This window comes from Stegastes partitus, unplaced genomic scaffold, assembly GCF_000690725.1.
Source record: "Stegastes partitus isolate 25-593 unplaced genomic scaffold, Stegastes_partitus-1.0.2 Scaffold543, whole genome shotgun sequence".
Classification (NCBI taxonomy): Eukaryota; Metazoa; Chordata; class Actinopteri; family Pomacentridae; genus Stegastes; species Stegastes partitus.
In genome coordinates, this window is record NW_007578274.1 from 361100 (window position 1) to 385191 (window position 24092).

Sequence of the window (24092 nt, forward strand, 5' to 3'; positions counted from 1 at the left end):
TCTGTGGAAGACAATAGCAGCAGCATCACGCTGCCTCTGTGCTGCACCAGTAGATGATAAATATCATCCTGATTGGACTCATACGAGAAGCTGCAGCAAGCAATGCATGAGAAAAAAGATTTTGCATTATTTTCTCCTGATGATGTTCACGAAGCATTTTCGTTTTGGCTGAGAGGCATACATTTGAAACACGTCTATACGAGATTTATGTTTATTTTCAAAGATTTCAACGACAAATTGCAACATGAGAGAAGAGATGTTGTCCCTCAGGCTTCCTTCTGTTGGTGAGGGGAAGAAATTCTCCATCCATCCATCATCTATACGCCGCTTAATCCTCACTAGGGTCATGGGGGGTGGAGCCTATCCCAGCTGACTCAGGGTGAAGGCAGGTTCACCTGGACAGGTAACCAGTCTATCACAGGGCTACACTTAGAGACAGACAACCAAGCACACTCACATTCACACCTACGGACAATTTACAATCACCAATTAACCTCAGCATGTTTCTGGACTGTGGGAGGAAGAACCCGGAGAGAACCCACGCTGGAGAACATGGAGACTCCACGCAGGAAGATCCCGGGAGTCCTCACGAACCAGCGACCTTCTAGCTGTGAGGCAACGATGCTAACCACCGCTCCACCGTGCAGCCCTGCAGCAAATACTGCATGAGACAAAGATTTTGCATTATTTTCTCCTCAGGATGTTCGAGAAGCATTTTCATTTTGGCTCAGAGGCCTACATTTGGAACACGTCTATGCAGAATCTGAGTTTATTTTCAAAGATTTCGACGAGGAATTGCAGCATGCAGAAAGAGATCCGGGGTGAATATTTTCCCTCCGGCTTCCTTCTGCTGGTGAGAGGAAGAAATTCTGAAAAACTTTAATTTAGCATAATAGTATGATTTCTATTGTAAATCTTCATTGCATTTTCTTAGCACTTAGCTTAGCCTTTAAAAAAAACCAAAAACAATAACAAATGAGCTTTCTTCTCGGCTTATTGGCTCTTTAAGACTCTCCTGCAATAAATCAAACAGCTGTTCTTCCATTTGAAGCTGTCAGATCGGTTTGAGTTTGTGGCGTCCCGGCTTGATAACACTCAGCACTTAGCAGGTGCTCCTCGAGTGCTCGGCTGCAGAGCTGAACGGACAGCCGGTAACCTTCTGCTTTATTGGATTCTGTGAGTCCCTGCGCCAGGCATTAGGCTAAACAACTTCTATTTCCCCCCAAAACCCTGTAATGGTGTTTAAGGACCTCTGTCTACCAGAGGTTAGTGCCTGTCAAAGACAATGGCAGTTAAATTAGAAATACGCCGTTCCTTCACTCGCTTGGCTGCTTGTGGTAGTGGTCCCATCAGGTGCATTAGTCAAAGCACAGGGACAGAGCGTGTCCCTCAAAAGCAGTTGAGTCTGTAATAGCGTTTTCTCGTCATACATCAGGGCCCTATTGTGGACAAAGACTCTGACCTTGTCTCAAGTCCACGGAAACTTGTCATTTAAGGAGAATTTATAACGAGAAACTTTTACTGTTGTCTCCATCAGGTAGAGCGAGGGAGGAAATGTAATTCCTCATACTTTGTGCCCGCCACTGAAGGGTCTTTTAGAGCAGGGCACTCCACAATTCCTACGAAGAAAGAATATCTCAAATGAGAAATGGAGGCCAAAATTGTCTATCAAGGCAAGTAATGATGATGTGTTACCGTTTCCAAGAGAGGGCTGAAGTAAAGGGTAGAGGAGAAGGTGACACTCAAGGGCAGATTGGAGGCGGGGGGCTATAGAATGCAGTGGCTAAATGCAATTTTCCAACAGGTGATTTCAACATTGAGAGAATAAAAGGGGGTTTTTAGAGCTGCACGAATCGGAGTGGGTATTTGTAAAGTGGATAAAATGATGTCAGACCTTAAGCACCCTGCCCTTTTTTTTTTTGGTAACAAAACAGACAAAAGAAATATTAAATCCAATCCCGATTTTATAAATCAGAAAACTGCATTGTACAAATTAAATAATGGAAGTATTGATTGTTGTATTGCAACACTAAAGGTTTGCACAACAGCATCGTACGGCGCCGGTTCGACTCATTTAAGACTCTGGGGTTTGTGGCTGAACTACAGCTCATATGTAAAAATGTTCAGGATGAGGAGAATCAAGAGTTTTATTATTTCATTTAAACAAGCAGTATTTTTGGCATCACTGGGCAAAAAAAAAACACCCCATACTAGCCTTCCAGCACATTGTAATTCAAGAGGTCTGAAAGGAAACTCGACTCCTGCACCTCCTCTCCATTTTCAGGCGGCAGAAAATCTAGCCTGTGACGAGAGACAATAGCCACTTACAAGGTCTTTTCACCCACAGCAGGTGAGATAATATAACAAGCAACCAAGTCCCCACAGAGGCCAGGATGTGGCGGCGCGACGGGTTAGATGGAGGGCTTTCATAAGAGCGGATTTGAATCCTGTGTGAGGCTGCACACAAGCATTACAGGTCCTAAATTGTAAAAATCCATTTGTTGCGGCTGTTATAAAATGGAAGGTGTAAAGTAAAAGCTGTTCAGATATGAAAACGTTTAACTTTGCCATTCCTCAGGAGCCTCTACAACCAGATAGCCTCGCAGCTTTACGAGCCAGACTGTTTGTCAGCCGCTATGTTGTAGCTTCATCTAAGTCTAAAACATCTCAGCTCCTCCCAAAACACATCAAAAGTCCTGCTGAGTGAACACGAGAGTCTCCATGCACTCCCAACATCTGAGAAGCTGAAAACCCAGTGGGTCGCTTTCATTATTGATGGCAATGTCATCACAACAATACCAAAATTCTTACTGTCAGTATGTTGTGTGGTGGTTAGCACTGTTGCCTCGCAGCTAGAAGGTCACAGGTTGGCGTCCCGGTGTGGACACCTGGGATCTTTCTGCGTGGAGTCTCCATGTTCTCCCCGTGCAGCGTGGGTTCTCTCCGGGTTCTCCGGCTTCCTCCCACAGTCCAGAAACATGCTGAGGTTAATTGGTGATTGTAAATTGTCCGTAGGTGTGAATGTGAGTGTGCTTGGTTGTCTGTCTCTAAGTGTAGCCCTGTGATAGACTGGTTACCTGTCCAGGTGAACCTGCCTTCACCCTGAGTCAGCTGGGATAGACTCCAGCCCCCCATGACCCTAGTGAGGATGATGGATGGATGTTGTGTGGTTAGTGTGGATAATGTGGTCATTAGTCATTTAGCATTAACTTTAAGATCGATTTAAAATCAATAAACACGTGATGTGTTTCCTGCCTGTTGTACTTTAGTAAACAAGTCATGTCACTTCTCTCCTGCTCTCTGTGCTCAAAAATATTGCTCTTAAACCAGTCAAATTCCCAGTAAAACTGTTTCAGGTGGGACAAGCATGAAATACTCCTTAAATGCAGACCATTAAACTACATGTTAACCATCAGTCACTTACAAATTCCTGCTCCGCGCTGCTAAAATGCCTAAATTATAAATTATACATGTTGTTACCACGGTGGTCTCTGAAAACCTCACCGTGCACTTGAGTTAAAAATAGCTGCTGTGCTGTAAAACCTGCGATTCACTTTTTTTTGCACGTAGAAGCTCGTTAGTCTGGTGGGCGGGGCTTAAGACGGAGAGGGGAGCGCTGCCGGAGGAGGGATGGACGGGAAATCTGGCTTTTTGCTTGTTTTTGTTTTTGCTTTTGCTCGATCTCTGCATAAGTCAGCCGTATGTTCACACACTCGCTAAAGATGAACACAACACAGCTCTGTTTCTGTTTAGCAGGTTGATATTAACGAAGATTTTGTTAGTCAAAGCCACAGAAGTTGGTCAGTGTGCAACAGGAAGTGAATGTTTTAGGTTATTCCTCACTATGCACACCTTTACAGATTATCTCATGTTGTGCATTCAGTCCTGAAATATAAAAGCAAATTAAATACTAGCAACACTTTCCCATTATGCTTATGCTAGACATGATTCAGGATGTGTTTCATTTCTCTCAAAATATACTGATGTTGTAAATTAAATGCAGATTCTGGGAGTCAGAGCTCATGTCTTCCATTTCAGCATTGTGCAGCTAACTGGAAAACTTTCCAACCTGCACACTTTGTAACACTATGAAGACTTTCAAACTGACTAAAACTGAACTTGCAAAGATATGTTGCATAAAGGTGTTCTTTGATCTGGAGCAGCTGTCTGCCTCCTTATCAGACACTGGTGTGACAAGAGCGGAAAGCTCTAAGGTAATCTTTGTTATTCTGCTAGAAGTAGTGTTGCCCACAGGGAGAGGATTCCCAGACTGTTTAATCAGCCATATTAATCATACATTATTTATTACAATTACAAGGGCTGCTCTGTGTGCAGCAATAGCCTCAGCCCTTGAAGGCAACAGCATGAAAAAGAGTGTGTGAATAGATTAAACTGTGCCTTTGGCACTTCTCAAAGAACAAAATGTATCGTCCAGGACCGAGTGAAAAGACATCTTTCTATCAGCCCTACATGATGTCAGTCCGGAGGCAAAAAGGAATGACACACACATCAGCACTGTGTGCTACATCACACCAAATGTCAGAAATGTCCTGAGCGCTGCATCTCTCAGCTGTGTCCGCACTTCAAGGCACCAGGTTGGAGCATTAAAGCTGATTATCTCCCCGAGGTACAAACAAGGCGCAGTGGGGGAACGCAATAATTAACACGGCGAAATGTTAAAGAGACTGTAGAAGTACAGGCCTCGCTTCCTCGCTTCACTACCAGACTTTTTTTGAGAGCGAGCACCTGCTTTGCCAAACACAAAGCATAGCACAGAGCTTGCCATTACAGGTATTTCTCCAGGCCATCCATCATCGTGGCACAGCAGTGCTGAGGAATGCTTAGGTGAGCCTGATTAAAGCCAAGGATGCCTCTCGACCTGCTCCAAAGGAAATGAGAAGGGAGGGAGGACTGGAGACCCTGCTCCATCCATCTCCCTACTGCTTTATTCATGTGCTATCTGGTTCACTGGCTTTTGCTTCGTGTTCTCTCTCCATTACTTGGATTCTACAGCAGGTGCTGGTGAATTGTGCATGTCTCATTATATGTTCCACAATACCTTCCTCGCTGCTCTTTTGTGTATGAATGATTGCGCCTGGAAAGATTATTGCCAATGATCTATTCACAAAATCTATCTTTTCAAGTCATAAGAATAGGATGAACCATTGACTTTATAATGTTTTTAGCAGTTCTCAGAGAACACGGCCACAGCTGCTGCTAATGCTATTAATAAGAAATACTTTTAAAGGGTTTTGCTTAATAAATTAACTAGTAAGAGTAAAAGAACATCATAAAATGCTAAAAAAAAAAAAAAAAAGTGGACATATTAAGTGTACAACAGTATTAAATATTAAAATCCCTGCAGATCTGAAGCAGAAGCTTTTTTTAGGAGCCCTACACTTATTTTATCGGTTTTATTTGCTGATTTCAGTCTTTCTTTGGCTTGTTTTTGCTGTAAATATTGGGAAAGTAAAGTATTTATTGCATTTTTTTAAAAATCTTCTCATCAGATGTGGAAGAAGTTTTATTAAAATTTGGAATCCTGCACTATATACTACTATGTACTTTACATATACAACCACCAGCCTGAACAAAGTACTGATCTATATGTACCCAAAGCAAACTCATCACAGTTGGTTTCATAACAATATACGGTGCATTGCAATGAGAGATTATACAGTAATTGTTGTTGCATTAATGTGCACATCACCTCAGAGCTGCTGCTAAAGGTCAGGCTAATTACTTTATGTACTGCTGGGTAGCTCGTGAATTTCCTCCCAGGGATCAGTGGAGTCTTATCCCAACCGGTGCTAATACATCTTAATTTATTTGTTGATTGTTTTTGGTGTCATTAATCTGAATCGGAGGATGAAGTTGTAAAGTTTATGTTGTGGAAGTTCGTCGTTAACGGTCCTTTTCGTGCAGCTCTTTAATAAACTCTTGATCGTAATTATGACAGTAAAATATCTGCAGCTTTGATTGTTATTGTCGTTTTTTTTCTTAGACGCTGACGTGCGGCCCGGTTTCTGAGAACCACTGGGTTCAAACAGAGGTTCACAGAATTAAAATACTGTTTGGCCCCAGGAACAGATTTAAGCGACGCGCGCGTTGAAAGCGATTGGTAGAATTTAAAATCAATTCTAGATGGTTAATCCGTGAGGAGACGCCTGAACTGGAAGAGTGTGATTTTGGTTCCGCCTTCACAGATTCTGGGATCCGACGTGCAGCATGCAGAGCAGGACGGAGGCTCGAGCTACCTGCTGCTTTACCAGATGAAGAAATTAGCGATGACTTTTGTTCAAACGATAACTTCTAATAACTTTAAAAGCTGCTTTCAGAAGGGGAGTGATTCAGCGTTGCACTTGTTGTGTTCTTAACAGCTGTCACTGGTTTGGCTTTTTCGGTAAATTAAAACCATTTATCACTTGCAAACGTGACATCTGGTGATATTCAAAGGATTTTACTGTGGAAGACTGTAAACAAATCAATCATACGAATGTAATGGATTACAGTTACTTCAGCGTACGCATGTCCCGCGTCACAGCAAACGCATTCATGGAAATTAGCCGGGAGACCAAGTTGTAAATGAACATACGTTAAAGGGCGATTACTGAGGCTTTTTGTCTTTAATCACTGAGCAAATTGTTTTGCGTCGTGACATGAACGTCGTCAAACGGAGGCAAAGACAACAAAGTGAGGAGGCGTCAGTGGTTATCAGACAGAGGATAACACGGACCCGTCGGCGCCAAACACAAAGCGCCGTCATTAGCTTTGAGATGGAGATCTCCATTCAAAACACAAACGAGTGTCCGGTGGCAGCCTGGAGGTGGAGAGCTCATCACGAGCAGTCGCAACGGACGGAGTTTCACATCGACGCGTCACCTGTGGGCCACTCAGCTGCAAGGACGCCGCATATTTAGTCACATTTTTGCGGCCGACCGTCTGCACAGAGCTTCACAAAAGGGACGATTCATTTCAGGCTGAATGCTTTTCACACTTTAAGGCCACACGGCAGCACGGAAATTATATTTTTCAAAAAGGGGCAAGGCCTAAGACTGAACCTTGAGGAACTTTGCAAGGTAAAAAAAAAAAAGAAAAAGCTCCTTGCAGCGAGGCAGAGTGTTGTGGTCGGAGGGCTCGGGCAGTTTAGTGTTTCGTCTTTGATGTCAACTCACAAAATTGAAGCAGCCCATTAAATTCTGTGTTGTCGAACGGTGCATTAAGATCTAATAGGATTAAAATTGAACTTTCAACCCCAATCTGCTGCAAAAATAAAATCGCTGGCTCCAACTGGTGCAAGAACGTCTGTAATATATGTTGCTCTGAGATCCAGATGGAATCTTTGTTGCTGTAAGCCGATATCTCACATAAAACTGAGGTCGGGGATAATGCCAGGCATCTGAGGTACTATCTGTGTCTAGATTAATTTTCTACGTATTATGCTGTCAAACGTTTAGAAAAAGACCGGGGAAATATTCCAATGCAATACACGAGGTGTGTTAAGGACACAAGGACAAGCGATTAACACCGTCGGAAAATGAATTCAAGAGTCTCCTGACAGACAAACTCCCCCGAATTTCCTGTTTTCTTTGATACAAGCAGGTCAGGCAGAGTTTTTGGCACATCGTGAAGGTAAATATTTCACCGTCAGATGATTGGATGTGGGCAGTTGGGACTTGACAAGCTCGTTTGCTGTCATCCTGATCATCATTACTAAATCTGACAGGTACGAACTCTGTGTGAAAGATGGTAAACAAGTGAATTTAAAATGAAAATGGACTGATAGCTAAGACAGTCGTGACTCCATAATCGGACCCTTAACAATCCTAAACCTGCTATCTGACAGGTTTTTAGGAAAAACCAACAGAACCCATAAAAACAGCCTTAACATAGCGACAGCCTTGGATTGTGACTCCGACATGACATTTAATGTCACCAATCAGGATGACGGCGTATTATCTGACTGAACAATCCCACAGATTGGCTACGTTCACACTGCAGGACTTGATGCTCAATGAGGATTTCTTTGTGACTTCCTTCACGTTTCCAGTTCAATGCGACTTGTATGTGATCTGCTGTGTGAACTTCATACGAGCCAAAAGTGTCCCGCATGCGCAGAAGAGGACACGACGACGTCACACGCAGCGAGCGTGCTCAGTGTTTATGGAAGTAAACATGGATGGTAACGGTGGAGCGTATCTGCCACTCCCCCGCCGCCACCGATGGAGGAAACAGAAGTGTGAGCGCTAACTAAACTAGCATCAGCAGCCAAGTACTGCCTGTGTGTTCTGGACACTTCCACCCCGTCAGAGCGCTGCCCCGGGGTGGAAGTGTCCCCCGACCGCACCCAATATTCAGATATTCATCATTAATTGAGACCAGAAAGTTCTATTGGGACCAGCCCTACTAGTTATTATAACAACTATGAACAAATTAATATTAACAACTAATGAGCCTTCCAGCATCAAGCCCTCCTTGTATCTGGACCTCCGTCTTGCTGTCCGACATAAGAGAAGGTTTTACGTTTAGTGTCGGGTCATCGAGTCACGCCTGTACATAACTCTGCAGCAGCTACTTTTTCTGTCCACTAGGGTGCAGCGGACACACGATGTGACCACAACGTTGACTTATCGCCACACTTCGAGCAACTATTTGAGCAAACGGTTGCTAATTTAAACATCAGACAGTATTATCAGTCATTTGCGATCCTTTTTTTTTGGGCCCTCCAGCAAACATGAGGTCGTAGTTATCATGGCTGAGAGCGACTCCTCTCACATTAGCCTCACGCTGTCGTTTGATTTGATCAGAGGCGCTTTTAACACTTCAAATAAGCATTTGATTTTTTTTTTTTTACAAGAGGGACACTTGGAAGTCAGAGTTACCCTCCACAAAGGGAAGCATTGCGTAACGCTTTGCTTTGTTTTGCTGCTCTCGGAAGGCAGAAAAATAAAATATTCCATTTCACGCTCCCTATATGAATGTATGAGCTTTCTGGATTTTGTTGGATGCTTTTCAATTTGTAAAATGAAATGAGAACTTGTGAGATTAACACTGCTTACCTGCGTGGATCACCGAGGCTTTCTTATACGGCGCTCACCAAAGATGTGGGAATGACTCACGGAAAGTCTCGCTGAAGCCTCGGTCGATTAAGATTTTTTTTTTCTTCTTCTTCCTCTCCTTCTTCTTCTTGTTTTTTATGCTTCTAATGAGCTGTTTCATCTCGAGAGGCTTATCCTGCTATTGAAGTGTATAAACCTGGTGTAATATATGTTTGGAATTCAAAATGAGTTTAACTTCCTTTCGCTATTGTGTAATGTAGTGCCTTTTTTAGGGGCTCTATTTTAGTCCAAGCTGTGCAGCCAAGGCGAGAAAACATTCAGTGTAATGAGAGTGAAGCAAGTGCTGCTGTGTCTGTTAGCTCTGCCTTACATTTAATGGCACAAATAGCCCCATGGTTGTAAAAATGTGCATTCAAGTGTGTTAGCGAGGCCAAAAAAATGTATTTAAATATGCAATTATAGATGCATTTCCTCGGTAATGAGTGCATTTTCAGGTACGTTGCTGTAATAAATAATTGCGTGTATAAGCACCTGAAAATATCACAATCAAAGATCCTCGGCTCCTGCCAGGGGAGGCGTCCTCGTATTAACAAATGTATAATGTGATTTTTTTTTTTTGTTTTAGGTAGGGTTGCTCTGCTTTAAGTGCATCGGGATTCTTTTTGGCAGTCGCAGAGGACATAAAGTGTAATCCTCTAATGACAGTCAGAGCGGGCTTGGCTCACGTATTACCGCGAAGGGGTAGTAGCTACAGCGAGATCCTGTTAGTTTCAATTTGCTTACTGCTGCTGAGCCAGCAGACTGAACTGAATGATAAGGGACTAGATTCAGGCCTAATCCTTCTATCACGCCTCCTTCTCTGTCTCTCCCCCTCAAACTAACCACAACCGGTTGATCTGCCATCACCCCTGGCTGCGGGGAAGAAGCCAATAAATGTTCCTCGGGGTGTGATGTGATGTACATTTTATTGTCTTCCACATCGACCGACTCTCATTTCTTACAAAAATGCAAGCAGGGAGAAAAAAATAAAACAGCTTAATGCCTTGATTTTCTTTTTCTTTTTTCTCTCTCCTGCATTCTGCGTTTTAGCCTCTCTCCTGGCAGCACGCTGTGTTTGAAAAAGGCAGCCTTCCATTGGTGTGTTTGACATTATGTGGCAATGCAGAGATGCCAGTCTAAGCACTATAATCTGGACCCCCTACCATCTGCTCGGGATGTGACCCGTCCCCGCGCTTCCAAGGAATATCGCGTGCAGAAATGCGACTTCGTTTTTAATGGCATTGTGTATGGTTTATTTATAGGTTTGGGGCCCTATATGCAGATCACATCCCTTGTATGTTTTGTTGCTGGCAGTGGAACAGGTAGACTTTATTCTAATACAGCAGCACATTTCACATCTTCATTCCTCTCCGCCGCTAAGTAGGGAAACATTTCAGAGGAGTGATTCACCTTGAATAAAAACAAGTCGAGCTCAGTGCTAAAACACTTTTGAGAGCATATTTATTTTCTTTCTCCTCTGGAAAAAAAAAGAAAAGGAGTTGTGTTTTTTTTTTTCTTTTTTCTTTCTCCCCCCTCCTGTTTATTGTGCTTCATTTGACTGCTGTCAGAAGCGTTTCATGTGCATCAGCATTTAAATTTCCACTCAAAGGGAGCACCTCTGTCTGAACCAGAAACTCTGCAGGAAGCTCGGCAGAGGAAGGCAGACGACCCAGAAACAGACCTGCGAGTGTGAGTCTCTGTGGATGCGTGTGTGTGTGTGTGTGTGTGTGTGTGTGTGTATGTGTGTGTGTGTGGAGCGGGTAACAATGGGCTGATGTGCATCACAAGAGTCGTTTCTGAGTGTGTTATTTGCATTCATACAGTATGAAGAGGTTTGCATAAAGTATTTATAAGCGAGTTAGTCACAGACGTCGCAATTTGTTTGTCATTTGTTCGGAACAATAGACTATTGTTTAAAAAAAAATCTATATAATAATCATTAATGTAAATAATGAATAGAAACAATGCAGAATAACAGCAGTGTGTTATTAGTTGGATAGATTTGACACATGGAGGCATCAGATTCACATTATGTCGCTCTGAATGGCCTTGTTTGCTAATTTGGTGTGTTTTAGGACGATATGGATGCAAATTCGCTTCGCAGCCGGCTCTGATTTCTCACATTTCTGAGCTAAGAACGGAGCACAAGAACAGCTTTGCAATGGAAATACCGCGAAATGTAAACCTACAATATGAGTTATTTGGTTATGGAGCCCTTTGACCTTTGGCAAACTCTACCGACATTAAACTGAAAGGATTCATGCGTCTAAAAACACAGAAAAAGCACATTTACTGATACACTATATAACACAATTTTTTATTTTTCTGCCTTGAAAAATGTTTGGCAATCATATAAAAAAAAGTGTTTTGTCAGACTTATAAAGGCTGAGTTTAGAAAGTCAAGGCGAAAGCATTTTTTCTGCACTATAGCTTTTTTTTTCCCTCATTGGTTCTGAATACAAATATTACTGCTGGAAAACTTTCATACAGGAAACACAATCACTGTAAGAGCAGAACATTTTACCTCAGGGATGCTGCTGTTGGGCTGCAAGGTGGAGCAGTGGTTAGCACCGTCGCCTCGCAGCTAGAAGGTCGCTGGTTGGCGTCCCGGTGAGGACACCCGGGATCTTTCTGTCTCTGGGTTCTCCAGCTTCCTCCCACAAGGTCCAAAAACATGCAATTGGTGATTCTAAGTTGTCCGTAGGTGTGAATGTGAGTGTGCTTGGTTGTCTGTCTCTAAGTGTAGCCCTGTGATAGACTGGTTACCTGTCCAGGTGAACCTGCCTTCACCCTGAGTCAGCTGGGATAGACTCCAGCCCTCTAGTGAGGATTAAGGTGTAGAGATGATGGATGGATGCTTCTGTTGTGATGTGTTGCTGACTCCAACATACTACATGACAATTATCACAAAGTTAAATGAGACAGAAAACCTTAATTGAAGTCTTGTGCATTAAGAGACGATACTTCTGGCGATAATAAACAGAATAACGATAAATAGGAATAGTAGCAGCTTTCACGCTAAGCTGTGCCAAGTGACTGTATGTGTGTATTACTTATAGTGTGGGAGGTTGCTTTCACAGGTGACAAAAATCTGTTTACACAGATGGATTCTGGGAGCCCACCTGCCTTCTGGGAACAAAAAAGAAAAAAAAGGTCCCCATAAGGTAAAACATCACGGCTGAAGGTGAAGACTCGGTTCAGGTTGTGTTTAGGGACGGGATCGAGCAAGACGTGGCTGTGGTCGGGGTTGGGCTACGTCTCTGGGAAATAAATGTAAGTCGATGTAATGTCCTCGGTAGTGATGGAAACCCGGCTGTGTGTGTGTGTGTGTGTGTGCAGGGAACAAGCGTTTGGGCTGCTGGTGGGAGAAGTGTGACAGCTCTGAGGAAGAGCCTGGGGAGGATTGGACCATCTCTTAAAGGATTTTGCAGCAGATGGTTGTCTGCCTGGTTGGGGCGAGCAGCAAATCTCCCTGCCCTTGTCTCTGACCTGGTGTCATCCTCTTCCAGTATGGAGGGCGGCTGAAGGCCAGCGATTTTTCATGCTGGAGCTCGCCCTTGGAGGAGGAACACACTGGGCTGATTTGGACCGAGCTGTAGGAATACTTTCACTTTCCGACCCGTATTATTAAATCTGGATTTGTTCCGAGGTGTTGATGATCCTCATCAAGTGCCCTTAAGAGGTTTCATCCTGTCTGAAAACACCTCCCACAGCCAGTCTTATCATCTGTCTGCGTTGTTTACAGCTTAAGATTCTGCATCTTTCACGCATCGCAAACTCAAGGCTTCATTTTGTGGATGCTGGCCGTGGGTAGGAATTAGCGAGGCTGTTTAAACTGGACATCTCACACAGTTAGAATGTCTTTTATGAGGCGGCGTTCCCTGGACAATAGCAGGAAATGATGATTTCATCGAGTGCGTTTGAAATAAAAAAAAATATATATATCACGGACGCATGAAATATTTATGATGCATTTGGAACAAATCCCATCATGTATTCACCTCTGCAATTTCCTTTGAATGTGAGGCAGAGTGAAAGAGGCAGGAACTCCGAGCTGCTATCTCCAGAGATGCCTGTAGACAAACGCCGGCTATATCAAAACTTCAGTGAGGGAGGTGACAGTGTCAGCTGCTGCTGCTGGATTGTGGGGGAGTGCAAACTGCAGGCAGAAAACAGTGCTGGAGACTGGCTGCTATATTGCATCCTGGCTTAGGTTTGTCCTTTTGCAAGGTTTCTCTACTGACACCTAATGGCTAGCGATATATTTAGAGACGTTCTGAAATATTCAGAATGTCTCTAAATAATTAGAGGATGAATATTGACATGGCGCATAAATCTCATCCTGACTACAGCAGGGATTCCCTGAATAAATCCACTTTTGCGCGGCCTTTCTCTTTTCTTTTATCACCTCCTCGCTGTAAATGATGGGAACCTGCATCACTTCTCCTCACACCTTTATATCCTGCTTTATTTATGGAGAATGAAAGTGGTGGCATTTTAGCACAGCGCTCATAAGAAACCAAGTCAGCAACCTATCACAATCCATTTGTTGCACATGCTTTAATCTGAGCAGAAGTTCATTTAACAATAATTAAACATTGCGTGTGGTACCTCTACGGTGAGGCTGCATTCATTGTAATCTGCCTTGTTTGAGCCTTCAGCATCAACCACACAGTCTACGTGTCTGGGTTGGAACGGGAACAGTGTTCAAAGCCCAAAACCGAGCCAAGAAATAGAACATGGTGCCTGACTTTTCAAGTGCTTGAAGGTTAATTATTCAAGACTTCCCTCTCCTCACAACAAGCCAAGAACAGCAGGATACCGCGATGAGCTTCAGCTTCTTCTTTATTCCCTCGGAGAGTGTCAGAAGTTTAAAACCACTGTTCGACTATAATTGAAATGCACACGTCGTCTGAAGTCTGCCGCCTTCAAGCAAGGTAGCAGGAAAATATAGGGCAAACATAGCATCAGATATTCTCTCAGTAAGCAGGGCAATCAGCGGTAGGATTCTAATCAGCCGCAAGATTAATCGGTTCTTTGTTATTTTGATTACATTGTGAGTGTAAATTATGTAGATTAGCCTCATCTGTTTAAAGATTAAAAACACATAAGAGTGTTTTGTAATGAATGTGTTGGACATCTGAGCAACAGCGCAATAAGGTTTTTATAATTAAGTTTAAAAGCCATTAAAATCCACATAAGGACCAGCAATTTTGTGTTTAGCATACAGAGAAAAAACAAAATGTGTAAAAGTGGAGATAGAAGACTGCCTTCTAGATTCACATGCACAACAATTTAATATAATCTGTGTATTTAAAAAAAAACCTATTTTCTCATCATTATTAGCCAAAATATTCTGCAAGAGAAAAGCAGAACTGCAGCCTGGACCCCAACCCAGTGACCCAGACCTTATACCCGGTGGACTATTTAGCAACGATATTCGGTGAGAATTCTAACAACCCACAAAGGGCATCGCACTGTACTTTAATTTCCAGTCCAAAAATAGACCAAAAATCAATCAGAAGGTCTGGTTTCGGCATCAGCTGCACAGTCCCTGTGCACCTTGTACTCTGCGCTGCATTCTTTATGAGCCAACAGGAGTTTACACACAACAATGTGCGACGGCTCATTAATATGCAGCAGGTTAAACAGATAAAGACAAATAAAGGCAGCAGTCGGCCTGTGCAGTTTGTGCTGTGAAGGAGAGCATTCAGTGGCAGCGATTAGAACTTAGGAGAGGATGAAATATGCTGTACTAAATCAAGGATTGAATCCACACTATTGCAGACGGGCCAGCTGTCAGATGATCCACGCCGTCCTCCAGGAAAACAGCTTCACATTAGGACCCCATGGCCTCAAACAGCTAGTGAACTGCTAGCAGTAAACTGATCAAAACAGCCATCACAAAACGGCAATAGCAACACAACACCTACAGATTATGTTCCAACAAGGGCATTACAACATCATTAAACTGCAACTAGTGGAGTTGTGGTTGCTACTGGCAACTGAATGTGCGAGTGAAACCAACCGCTGGTGGCAGAACAGTGAGCATCAAGACCTCAGTTCTCCTCCTTTATTTTTATTTTAATTTTTTTCCCACTTCACAAATGATCTTATAGTGAAAAAGCAGCTCTGTGAGAATCTAACTCCAGAACTTGATGATAACACCGCGGCTGTGAGCCTTGGGGGGGATGTGGGCTGAAATATCACCTGATACGGAGGAGAGAGACCAAGTAGAACAAAGGACTTCAATCCTGATCAACGCGGCTCTAATAATGCCTACGCAGCATCTTACTCATGTCCCCTCTGGGCAGCCACGTCAGCAGAAAAGATCCGCTGTATTTAAGACACTACAATAATTTCAGATCACATAAGAAATGTGAAGAAAAGATGAAATTACTGTTCTGGTCGACTCAGGAAGTCTCTGCTCTAAAGTGGCGGTCATGCTGTCGTGTCCCCAGAACAGTGCTTCTGCTCGAGCCAAAAATAAGAGCAGCGAGCACTTTAAGATTGTTCTCTGGTTGTCGGTGTGTTGAACAGCGAAATGAGATGCTGGTAATGAAAACATGCAACGCAGCTTCACCGGTCCAGAGTACCGTCGCCCTGCTGTCAATAAGATGCTGTGCAAGAGTGCGACCAAACAGAAAGCAGCAGCATCCAGATATCACCTGCTTGTTTCCCTTCCCTCCGCACAGAATCAATATTGCAGAGATAATTAAGCTGTGTTTTCTGAGGGATGTGTGCTGGCTGCATACATCCTTCCTTCCTTTTTTTGCTGGGGTGTTGGTGCTTATGATAATTAGAGCTGTAGTTACCACTGAGCAAACTGAGGTCATGTCCACGGCGTTGTGTCTGGGCCTGGAGACTGCCCCTGGTGTTTCTAGATTTCATAAACATGGACTGGATATTGTAGACTATTAGACCAACTAATAGTGTGTAGGTCTTGGAATGCAATTATAACAGGAAGTCCAGTTTTCAGTGAATATAGACGCATGATTGGCTCAATACATCATGAAAATATCAAATACTAGTTAACAAAACATCTGAAAAATTATTAATTATGGTATGTTAGGGGGCTGCAAGGTGGCTCTGTGGTTAGGAGGTCGCCGGTTGGCGTCCCGGTGAGGACACCCGGGATCTTCCTGCGTGGAGTCTCCATGTTCTCCCCGTGCAGCGTGGGTTCTCTCAAGGTTCTCCGGCTTCCTCCCACAGTCCAGAAACATGCTGAGGTTAATTGGTGATTGTAAATTGTCCGTAGGTGTGAATGTGAGTGTGCTTGGTTGTCTGTCTCTAAGTGTAGCCCTGTGATAGACTGGTTACCTGTCCAGGTGAACCTGCCTTCACCCTGAGTCAGCTGGGATAGGCTCCGCCCCCCATGACCCTAGTGAGGATTAAGGTGTAGAGATGATGGATGGATGTTAGGTAGTGTTCATGTGTCACCATGCATGCAGACTGCTTTTAGCTACTTATTCAACATATTATTTGATTATTTTTTTCTTATTTTCCCAGTACAATATACATTTTATGCGTGCATTATCTTCTTATGTTCAGATTTTTCTAGTCATCTTTGCCTGTACTTTTTCATCTGCTTATATTTCTAAGACTCTGAATGGGACCAACTGTAACATAAACGATTTCCCCCTCTGGGATCTAATACGTTTTTCTGATGTTGATTCTAATTCTGATGTTATCTTATGTTATGTTATGTTCCTGTAATGTACCGTGGCCACCCACACTGCTGTCTGCTTAAATGTCAAGCAGTAATCTACATCAACGCTGAAAAACAAACACTGGAAAGTTCTCTTTTAATTAAACACGTGTCAAACATAACCAAACAGAGGCATTTTGTGTTTAAGTTTGTGCTATTTTAAATAAAAAATGTTCAGTTTTACAGTAAATTCATGTCAAGTCCATATAATGTTAGTTATTGGTCTGCTTTTTTTTTTAGTAATCCCTGGTATTGGAATCAGATAAACAGACCAGTCTAATTTAAACACTGAGTACATCATAGATTTCTCTTTTTCATATAACTTTTTCTGTTTAGTGTTGGTCATATATAGTAATCACTTCACTTGAAAAGTCATGATTGATTTAACTAACCACCGTAGCCAACAAATAAGAGGAAAACTTCAGCAGATCATAATGGTCTGATTATAACAATTATTATACTGGGGTAATACTGAGGAAGCATTATGTGACGGTGTAGTTTATGTATAACAGATTGATATTTTTAAAAGTGCCTTGAACCACATTATTTCAAAGACAGACTAAAGCACACTGCTTTAACAACTTGAGTGTTTTAGAGTCCAGGAGGAGGACAGCAGGTGTTCTCCGTCCGCTGAAGCGCCGCCTCAGTCCGACTCCACGCAGCAATGTTGCATCAGAATATCCGGGAGACGTCATCAGCCCTCACCGGCACCGTGACTGCCCTCCGCTCAGACACCTCGCACCGGCACAAGTTATCTCCAGCAGTGGGGTAGCTTCGTACTTGTCATGGCTGAACAGACTGTCGTGGAGAAGATGAGCGAGCTCAAAGTGAACGAAGGCAAAAAGGTGACGATTAAGCGCCTTGAGCGGCTGCATTTGCTCCTTATTAGCCAGCTAGCAGCTAGCCTAGCTTGTGGTTAGGTCCCTGCTGTCAGTTAGCCACCGGCAATGTGGTGCTAAGTTTTTAGCTTGCTAGCTTTTAAAAGTAACCTCGCTTTACCTAAACTGTTATCCTCCAGCTAATAAGCAGTTGTTTAATGTTTCTTTTAATGTGGTAATGTGTTAAATTGTGCCACGTAGCATTCATGACAGCCCAGTCAGCTAATGTGGTTTGCTAACATAGCTAGCAGAGTGAGCCTTACACCAAACTCAATTGAAATTTCTGCCAATTTAAAGTTTCTTTATTTATCAGTTGGCTTAGACACGCCAGACCAACTTTTAGGACATTTTTTATGAATTGCATGGGTTCTCTGTTTAAATCGGCACACACCCAGTGCATTAAATGGGCAGTCTTTAATTGAAATCTCACTCTGAAATACTGCAATCCCACAAATTGCCCAAGTGTGCCTTACAGTGGCGTGAGGCTGTTGGATGACCTGTATGCAGGATTTACCTGTGCAACTCTTCTGACAGGTTTTGTCATGTTCTGATAATACCATATGAAGTAATTTTTCTGAATGTTTGGTAACCTTTTTGTTTCACTTTTGGTCAGGGTGGAGCTGAAAGTGGTAAAGATGGAGGAAAGAAGAAAGCTAAAAATGCTGCTGGGGATGCTGGAGGCAAGGCGGAGGTGAGTGACTACAATTAAGTGCCCGAAGGTATGCAGGTGCTATTATTAGATGGCATCACAATGTCTTGTTTGTCAAGAAGTTAAATTGTGGTGTGTATTTGTGTAGATCTCTGTCATTGTTTGCCCACATCTCACCCAACCTGTTGATTATTGACAGTTTGTTGTTGTCGTTCAGCATAGTGAGAATATTTAATCTGGAAAAAACACTTCACAGACTTTTCAATGCAATAAATAAATAAATGTCACACTGAGATAGTTATAGCAGTTGTGTTCCAGGACAGAAGATGTTTCAGAAATCCCAAACACAAACCATTAGTATATGAGGTATTGGTTCCTCAGTGCAGCACAGGCCAAATAACGTGTTGGTGCATATTTGTGCTCTCACTATGTTGTCCTGTTGTGTTTTACATAAATACCAAAGTGGAAGATGAGGTCATTTAAAAGTCAGGGGTTAGACAAACAAAATCATTTGGGTTATTTTATATCAACCACCTGTTAATAATGTTAGATATGCAACTGAGCAAGACGACTATCAGTTATCTTCATTTAGACGGATGTAAAACAGTTGTGTAGATGAATCACTACATAAGGTATTTTCCACCTCCTTCATGTTCACTTACACCTCTTTTATTTCTGTCTAGCTGTCGCCGCCTCCTCAGTACATTGACGAGCGTCTGACTTTGTACGCAAAGCTGAAGGCTGAGCATGAAGCTCTGATGGCAGAGAGGGCTGCAAAGGAGAGCAAACCTATCAAGGTGACCCTGCCCGATGGAAAGGTGGTGGAGGCCGAGTCCTGGAAGACCACGCCGTACCAGGTGGCCTGTGGAATCAGGTCAGCGTCGTGATAGCGCTGCTGTAATTGTTACCTGGAGTAATGTTACGCTTTGCTTTCATGTAGCACAAAAAAAAAAAAGAGGGAAACCTCAAGGGTGCTTCAGGAATTTAATTTCCAAAGATTAGCTGTCAAGTTCGTCCGTGCAGCCTGTAATCATTTCTACAGTTTCAAAAGGCTTCACAACACCCACATTAGGAAAACAGTAATCAGGAGTGACATCTGCCAACCTTCGACTGTCCACTGAAGGCAAGAAAGTACTTGGAAAAGGAAAAAAGCTTGATAATCTTTAAAAAAGTAGAGGAAACTTTGCTTTGGTATTGCCTAAGAATATTATCTTTATCAGCATGGTCCTGTGTAAAGGAACTGCCAAGAGTGTGCTTTGAGATTAAATTTTGGTAACCACGGGGCACATGAACAGACTGCAGAGTGTGCACAGTGGAAAGCTTTTGGGAAATGTCACAAGCTCCATAACCGCCATTAGTTGCCAGCATCACTCATATGGCTTAAAGGATCCAGCCCCATCTGTAATTTCTGCATGATGCAAACAGAATACTGGTGTATGTAACTTTGGGGGTTTTGACCTTTTGTGACACACATCAGCCTGTTTTTGATGTGCAAAATTCACAAGACCAAGGAGTTTTGTAGGGAAATTTGTGCACTTTATGGGCGGGAGCAGTCCTGTTTGTTCTCTTAGTAAACAATATAGAGCTCAGTCAAACCAGCACACGCCTTGTAAGACCAGCCTGACAACATCTACTGCACGACTGGTCCTATTAACGTCACAGTGGAGAGTATTTTATCTAAATATGTGGACGGAGCAAACTCATTTCCTCTCAAACAAACAAAAGAAAAAGACCTGATGACAAATACACATGAGCTGAAGCTTTTGGTTTCACTTGTCATGAGACACACATCCAGACAGGGCTCCAGCATGAGACTGTTTCGGTCGTACGTTCAACCTAAAATCTGTCAAGTGTGACTAAACGTTTTCGCTGGTCGCTCTGGTGCACCTGACATTTAGCAGGTCGCTCTGTGTGTGTGTGTCGCTGGGCAGGTAGAGAAAATCATCCAAATCTCACATTAGCACGCTTCTCTGTCACCCAGTAGCGTGCACAGTCGCATACGACGCCTTTAGGGAACATTGGTAAATTGCAGCATCTACTAAAAGTCTGCACATGACGCAATAAAAGGGAATCTGTATACACGCTCCCCCTCAAACTGCATGAATCTCTACATGCACGTTGGTCCCGCTGTGCTATTCACCACCACAAGTAAATCATCAACTGGTGGAAAACACTGACGTATGATAAAACGGCCGGTGTTGTGCATCGCATCTAAAGCGACGAGTGCAGCCGAGGCATGGCCGGGAACAGTGCCTCTGTGGTCGGAGCATTGATGTTTGTTAAAAAAAAAAAAAAGAGCACACAGTATCTCAGAGGAAGTCGTCCGGTGCCATGACAGGCGTGCAGCCAGCAGAGCAGCTCCTTTTCCTGCAGATTACTGCTGCTTATATTACAGCCAAAGTGCACAATTCAAATCCAATATGCTTTTTGTCAAATTCAGTCAAAATCTCCCCACAGTCTGCTACGTCTCCAATCTGTGTGTGTGCCCTGAAAGAAAGACTGTATGAGCTCTGGCTCTATGAATGGGAAACGAAAGAGTGGCCCAGACCGGGGGAGATGGAGGGGGGCAGGTAGAACCAAAGGGGTGATAAATCTGTGATGTTGTGCTAATCATCTAAATATGCTAACTAGCGAAAGATCAACTGTTTTTCTCCAGAACCACCTGCTTCATTTTTAAGTTCATCCTTTAGAGTGGGCTAAACGCACAAAACATTTAGCTGCACCTCTATCCTTGCTTCCAATAATTTCCATAATGTGTTATGAAATTACTGATGTGTGGGAGAATTCACACAAAAATAAATTTATTTAGTCATTGCCAAAAGGGCAAAGTGAGAAAATTTGGGTGAACTTTAATTATCTGATATCTGGAGCCCTCTAGGCTTTCTGTGCACTACAGAAAAGAGCCAGTAGGTCGTTATTATTGGAAGAATATTTTAGTTCTAAGGGGTGTAAATAAAACATAAAAGCCATGTTTGGACATTTGACCACTTTTGACCAGGCTTCGCTGCTGAAAGTCGACGTTACCGCTTCAATTATAAAATCTAATTGATGTTTTCGTCCTCCGGGTAGCTGCAGATCAGGAGGTGGAGCTGGTCATTCACAAATTACAGGCTTGGTTGGAGTTATTCCCTGGGCCCGGTTGTTCAAAACCAAATCTAAAATGATCAGTTCTGATGTGATGATAATCTAATAAACGCATCAAGGGCAGAATAGAACGGACCGTACGAACGATGCATGATAACGTTTGATGAGGTTTTGTAAGAAAATGAAAAGCAAATGAATGTGCTGTTCAAATGGAGCCATTTATTGCAGTTTTATATGTACATGTGTGCATTGTTTTAATGTGGAATACTTTGTGTTTTACAGTCAAGGCCTTGCTGACAACACGGTGATCGCCAAAGTGAACAACGGCGTGTGGGACCTGGACAGACCTTTGGAAGACGACTGCAGCCTCCAGCTGCTCAAATTTGATGACGAGGAAGCTCAAGCTGTAAGTAGCTGCACTCACCTTCTGGTTTTACTCAGAGAAAGTCTGTGAGGAGGGCTGCAAGGTGGCTCAGTGGTTAGGAGGTCGCCGGTTGGCGTCCCGGTGAGGACACCCAGAGTCTCCATGTTCTCCCCGTGCAGCGTGGGTTCTCTCCGGGTTCTCCGGCTTCCTCCCAAAACATGCTGAGGTTAATTGGTGATTGTAAATTGTCCGTAGGTGTGAATGTGAGTGTGCTTGGTTGTCTGTCTCTAAGTGTAGCCCTGTGATAGACTGGTTACCTGTCCAGGTGAACCTGCCTTCACCCTGAGTCAGCTGGGATAGACTCCAGCATGCAATCTTATTGTTTTTGTTAGTCTATTTTAATTATTTTCTAATTTTTAATGGGTTTTGCTGCTACTTATCTGAAGTCAAAGTACAAATTTCCAGCTTTATATGGAAGCTTATAATAATTAATCTGTTTTTACAATTTAGCAAATTATGTCTCTGGTTATAACTGATTTTTGCAATATTATTTTTTCTTCTTAATGAACTCAGAGTTTAATGTTTTCAGCACATCTGCACAGGATTGTTGCTGCTTCCCTGTTTTACACCATGTTGATATGCATATGAGGCAGGCTAACCTGCAAGGTTAGAATGATCAATAAGATGTTTACAATCAATATTAAACCTCAAACCTTTGTGGTTTACCGAGTGTCCAAACCACAGCGAAGTCAGGATGAGTGAGAATATGTTGTGTGATAAAAGCAGCACCAACCAGTGTCTCTTTTCAGCCTCATTGTCTTCACACAGCACTTTGGGGATTACATAAAGGAGGGACGTTTGTCAGTTAATAATCAGTACTTATAGCAGGAGAACCCAAAGTCTCAGTCATGCTGTCTTTTATGGTCCCATTCGTCCACAGATAACGCTGCTTAGTTTAATATGTTTTTTGTATCCTCAGCATTCAGAAGAAGTGATGCAGATTGTTTAAGTGGTTCCTCAAAGGCCTCCACAAAGTCCGCTGATAATAGTTTTAATTAGAGAGTTTGTTGTTGTTGTTGCTGATTGGACGATGCTCTCCGTGTACGTTCTGTAGGTTTACTGGCACTCCAGCGCCCACATCCTGGGAGAGGCCATGGAGAAGGTGTACGGAGGCTGCCTGTGCTACGGACCCCCCATCGAGAGCGGCTTCTACTACGACATGTTCCTGGACAACAACGAGTGAGTCGCTCGTCTTTGTAATTAGCGGCATTCGTGTTGTTATTATTAGTGTGTACTTGAGGGCTTAGCAGCTGTCATTCTGGTTCCCCGTCCGACACCAGCAGCAGACACAAAGCAGGTTGTGGCACTAATGCCGTCGAGCTGGCTTTGCTGGGTGTGACATCTTTTAAATCTGCCCACAAAATTGGAATCCTAAAAGTCAATCTATTCAAATCAGAAAAGTGGAGATGACTTCAGTGAAGCTTTGAAGCTGAGACATCCTGTGAAACTGCAACACTTTTTCCTGGTAAACAACTTTTTCACTTGACCTTTCCCGCTAACGGACGCCTTTCTGCCCGCTATAGGCTGCAGGAGAGCTTGAGGAGTGCTGTCTAATTAATTCTACAACCTCCTTAATGAAGTCATTTTATGCTAATGGCATTCTTGGAGACTGTTTTTACAAGGATATTTTGACATTGCCTAAGCCTTAAAGCCAAGGACTTGAAAGTATTTGCCCATCCTTGGCAGAGGTTATCAGTTTCTGGAAGTCGAGGCGTCACACCGGTGGACAAAAGGTCTGTTCACACGGTTGAGTATCTGGTCACATCCATGATGCCCTTTGGAAAGTGTGGCAGGCTAAATTTAGCAGCAGAGAGCGTTTGCATATCAATGCGGACTTTAAAGTGGGGAAATTATCGCCGGCTGTAGTGTTTCTGTTGCGTTTACCTCTTGATGTTTTTGCACAGGGGCGTATCGAGCAACGACTTCCCCTGTCTGGAGAACCTGTGCAAGAAGATCATCAAAGAGAAGCAGCCGTTTGAGAGGCTGGAGATCAAGAAGGAAACGCTGCTGGAAATGTTCAAGGTATCCTAAAGTACTCACACATGCTTATATATAAAAAAGAAAAGAGAGAAAAACAACAGCTGACAAACGGCCTCGTCCTTTACAGTACAACAAGTTCAAGTGCCGCATTCTGAATGAGAAAGTCACCACGCCGACCACCACGGTTTACAGGTGAGTACAGGGCGGGTTCAGATGGAGCAGTGAGAGCGCCAGATTACAAAAATAAATCAATAAAAGAATAAAAAATAAA

The 24092-nt window shown here is 43.1% G+C and overlaps 1 protein-coding gene across 1 annotated transcript in view; it reads left to right on the forward strand.

The window, feature by feature from the left end:
• The first annotated feature begins 17497 nt into the window (after positions 1-17497).
• tars1 (threonyl-tRNA synthetase 1) overlaps positions 17498-24092 on the forward strand; it is a 21575-nt gene continuing 14980 nt past the window's right edge. The window contains exons 1-7 of the mRNA XM_008288146.1: positions 17498-17651; positions 18298-18375; positions 19017-19207; positions 21700-21823; positions 22896-23020; positions 23746-23863; positions 23949-24013. Coding sequence (XP_008286368.1) covers positions 17592-17651; positions 18298-18375; positions 19017-19207; positions 21700-21823; positions 22896-23020; positions 23746-23863; positions 23949-24013 — 761 coding nt within the window. The 5' untranslated portion in view covers positions 17498-17591. The remainder of the gene's footprint in view (positions 17652-18297; positions 18376-19016; positions 19208-21699; positions 21824-22895; positions 23021-23745; positions 23864-23948; positions 24014-24092) is intronic.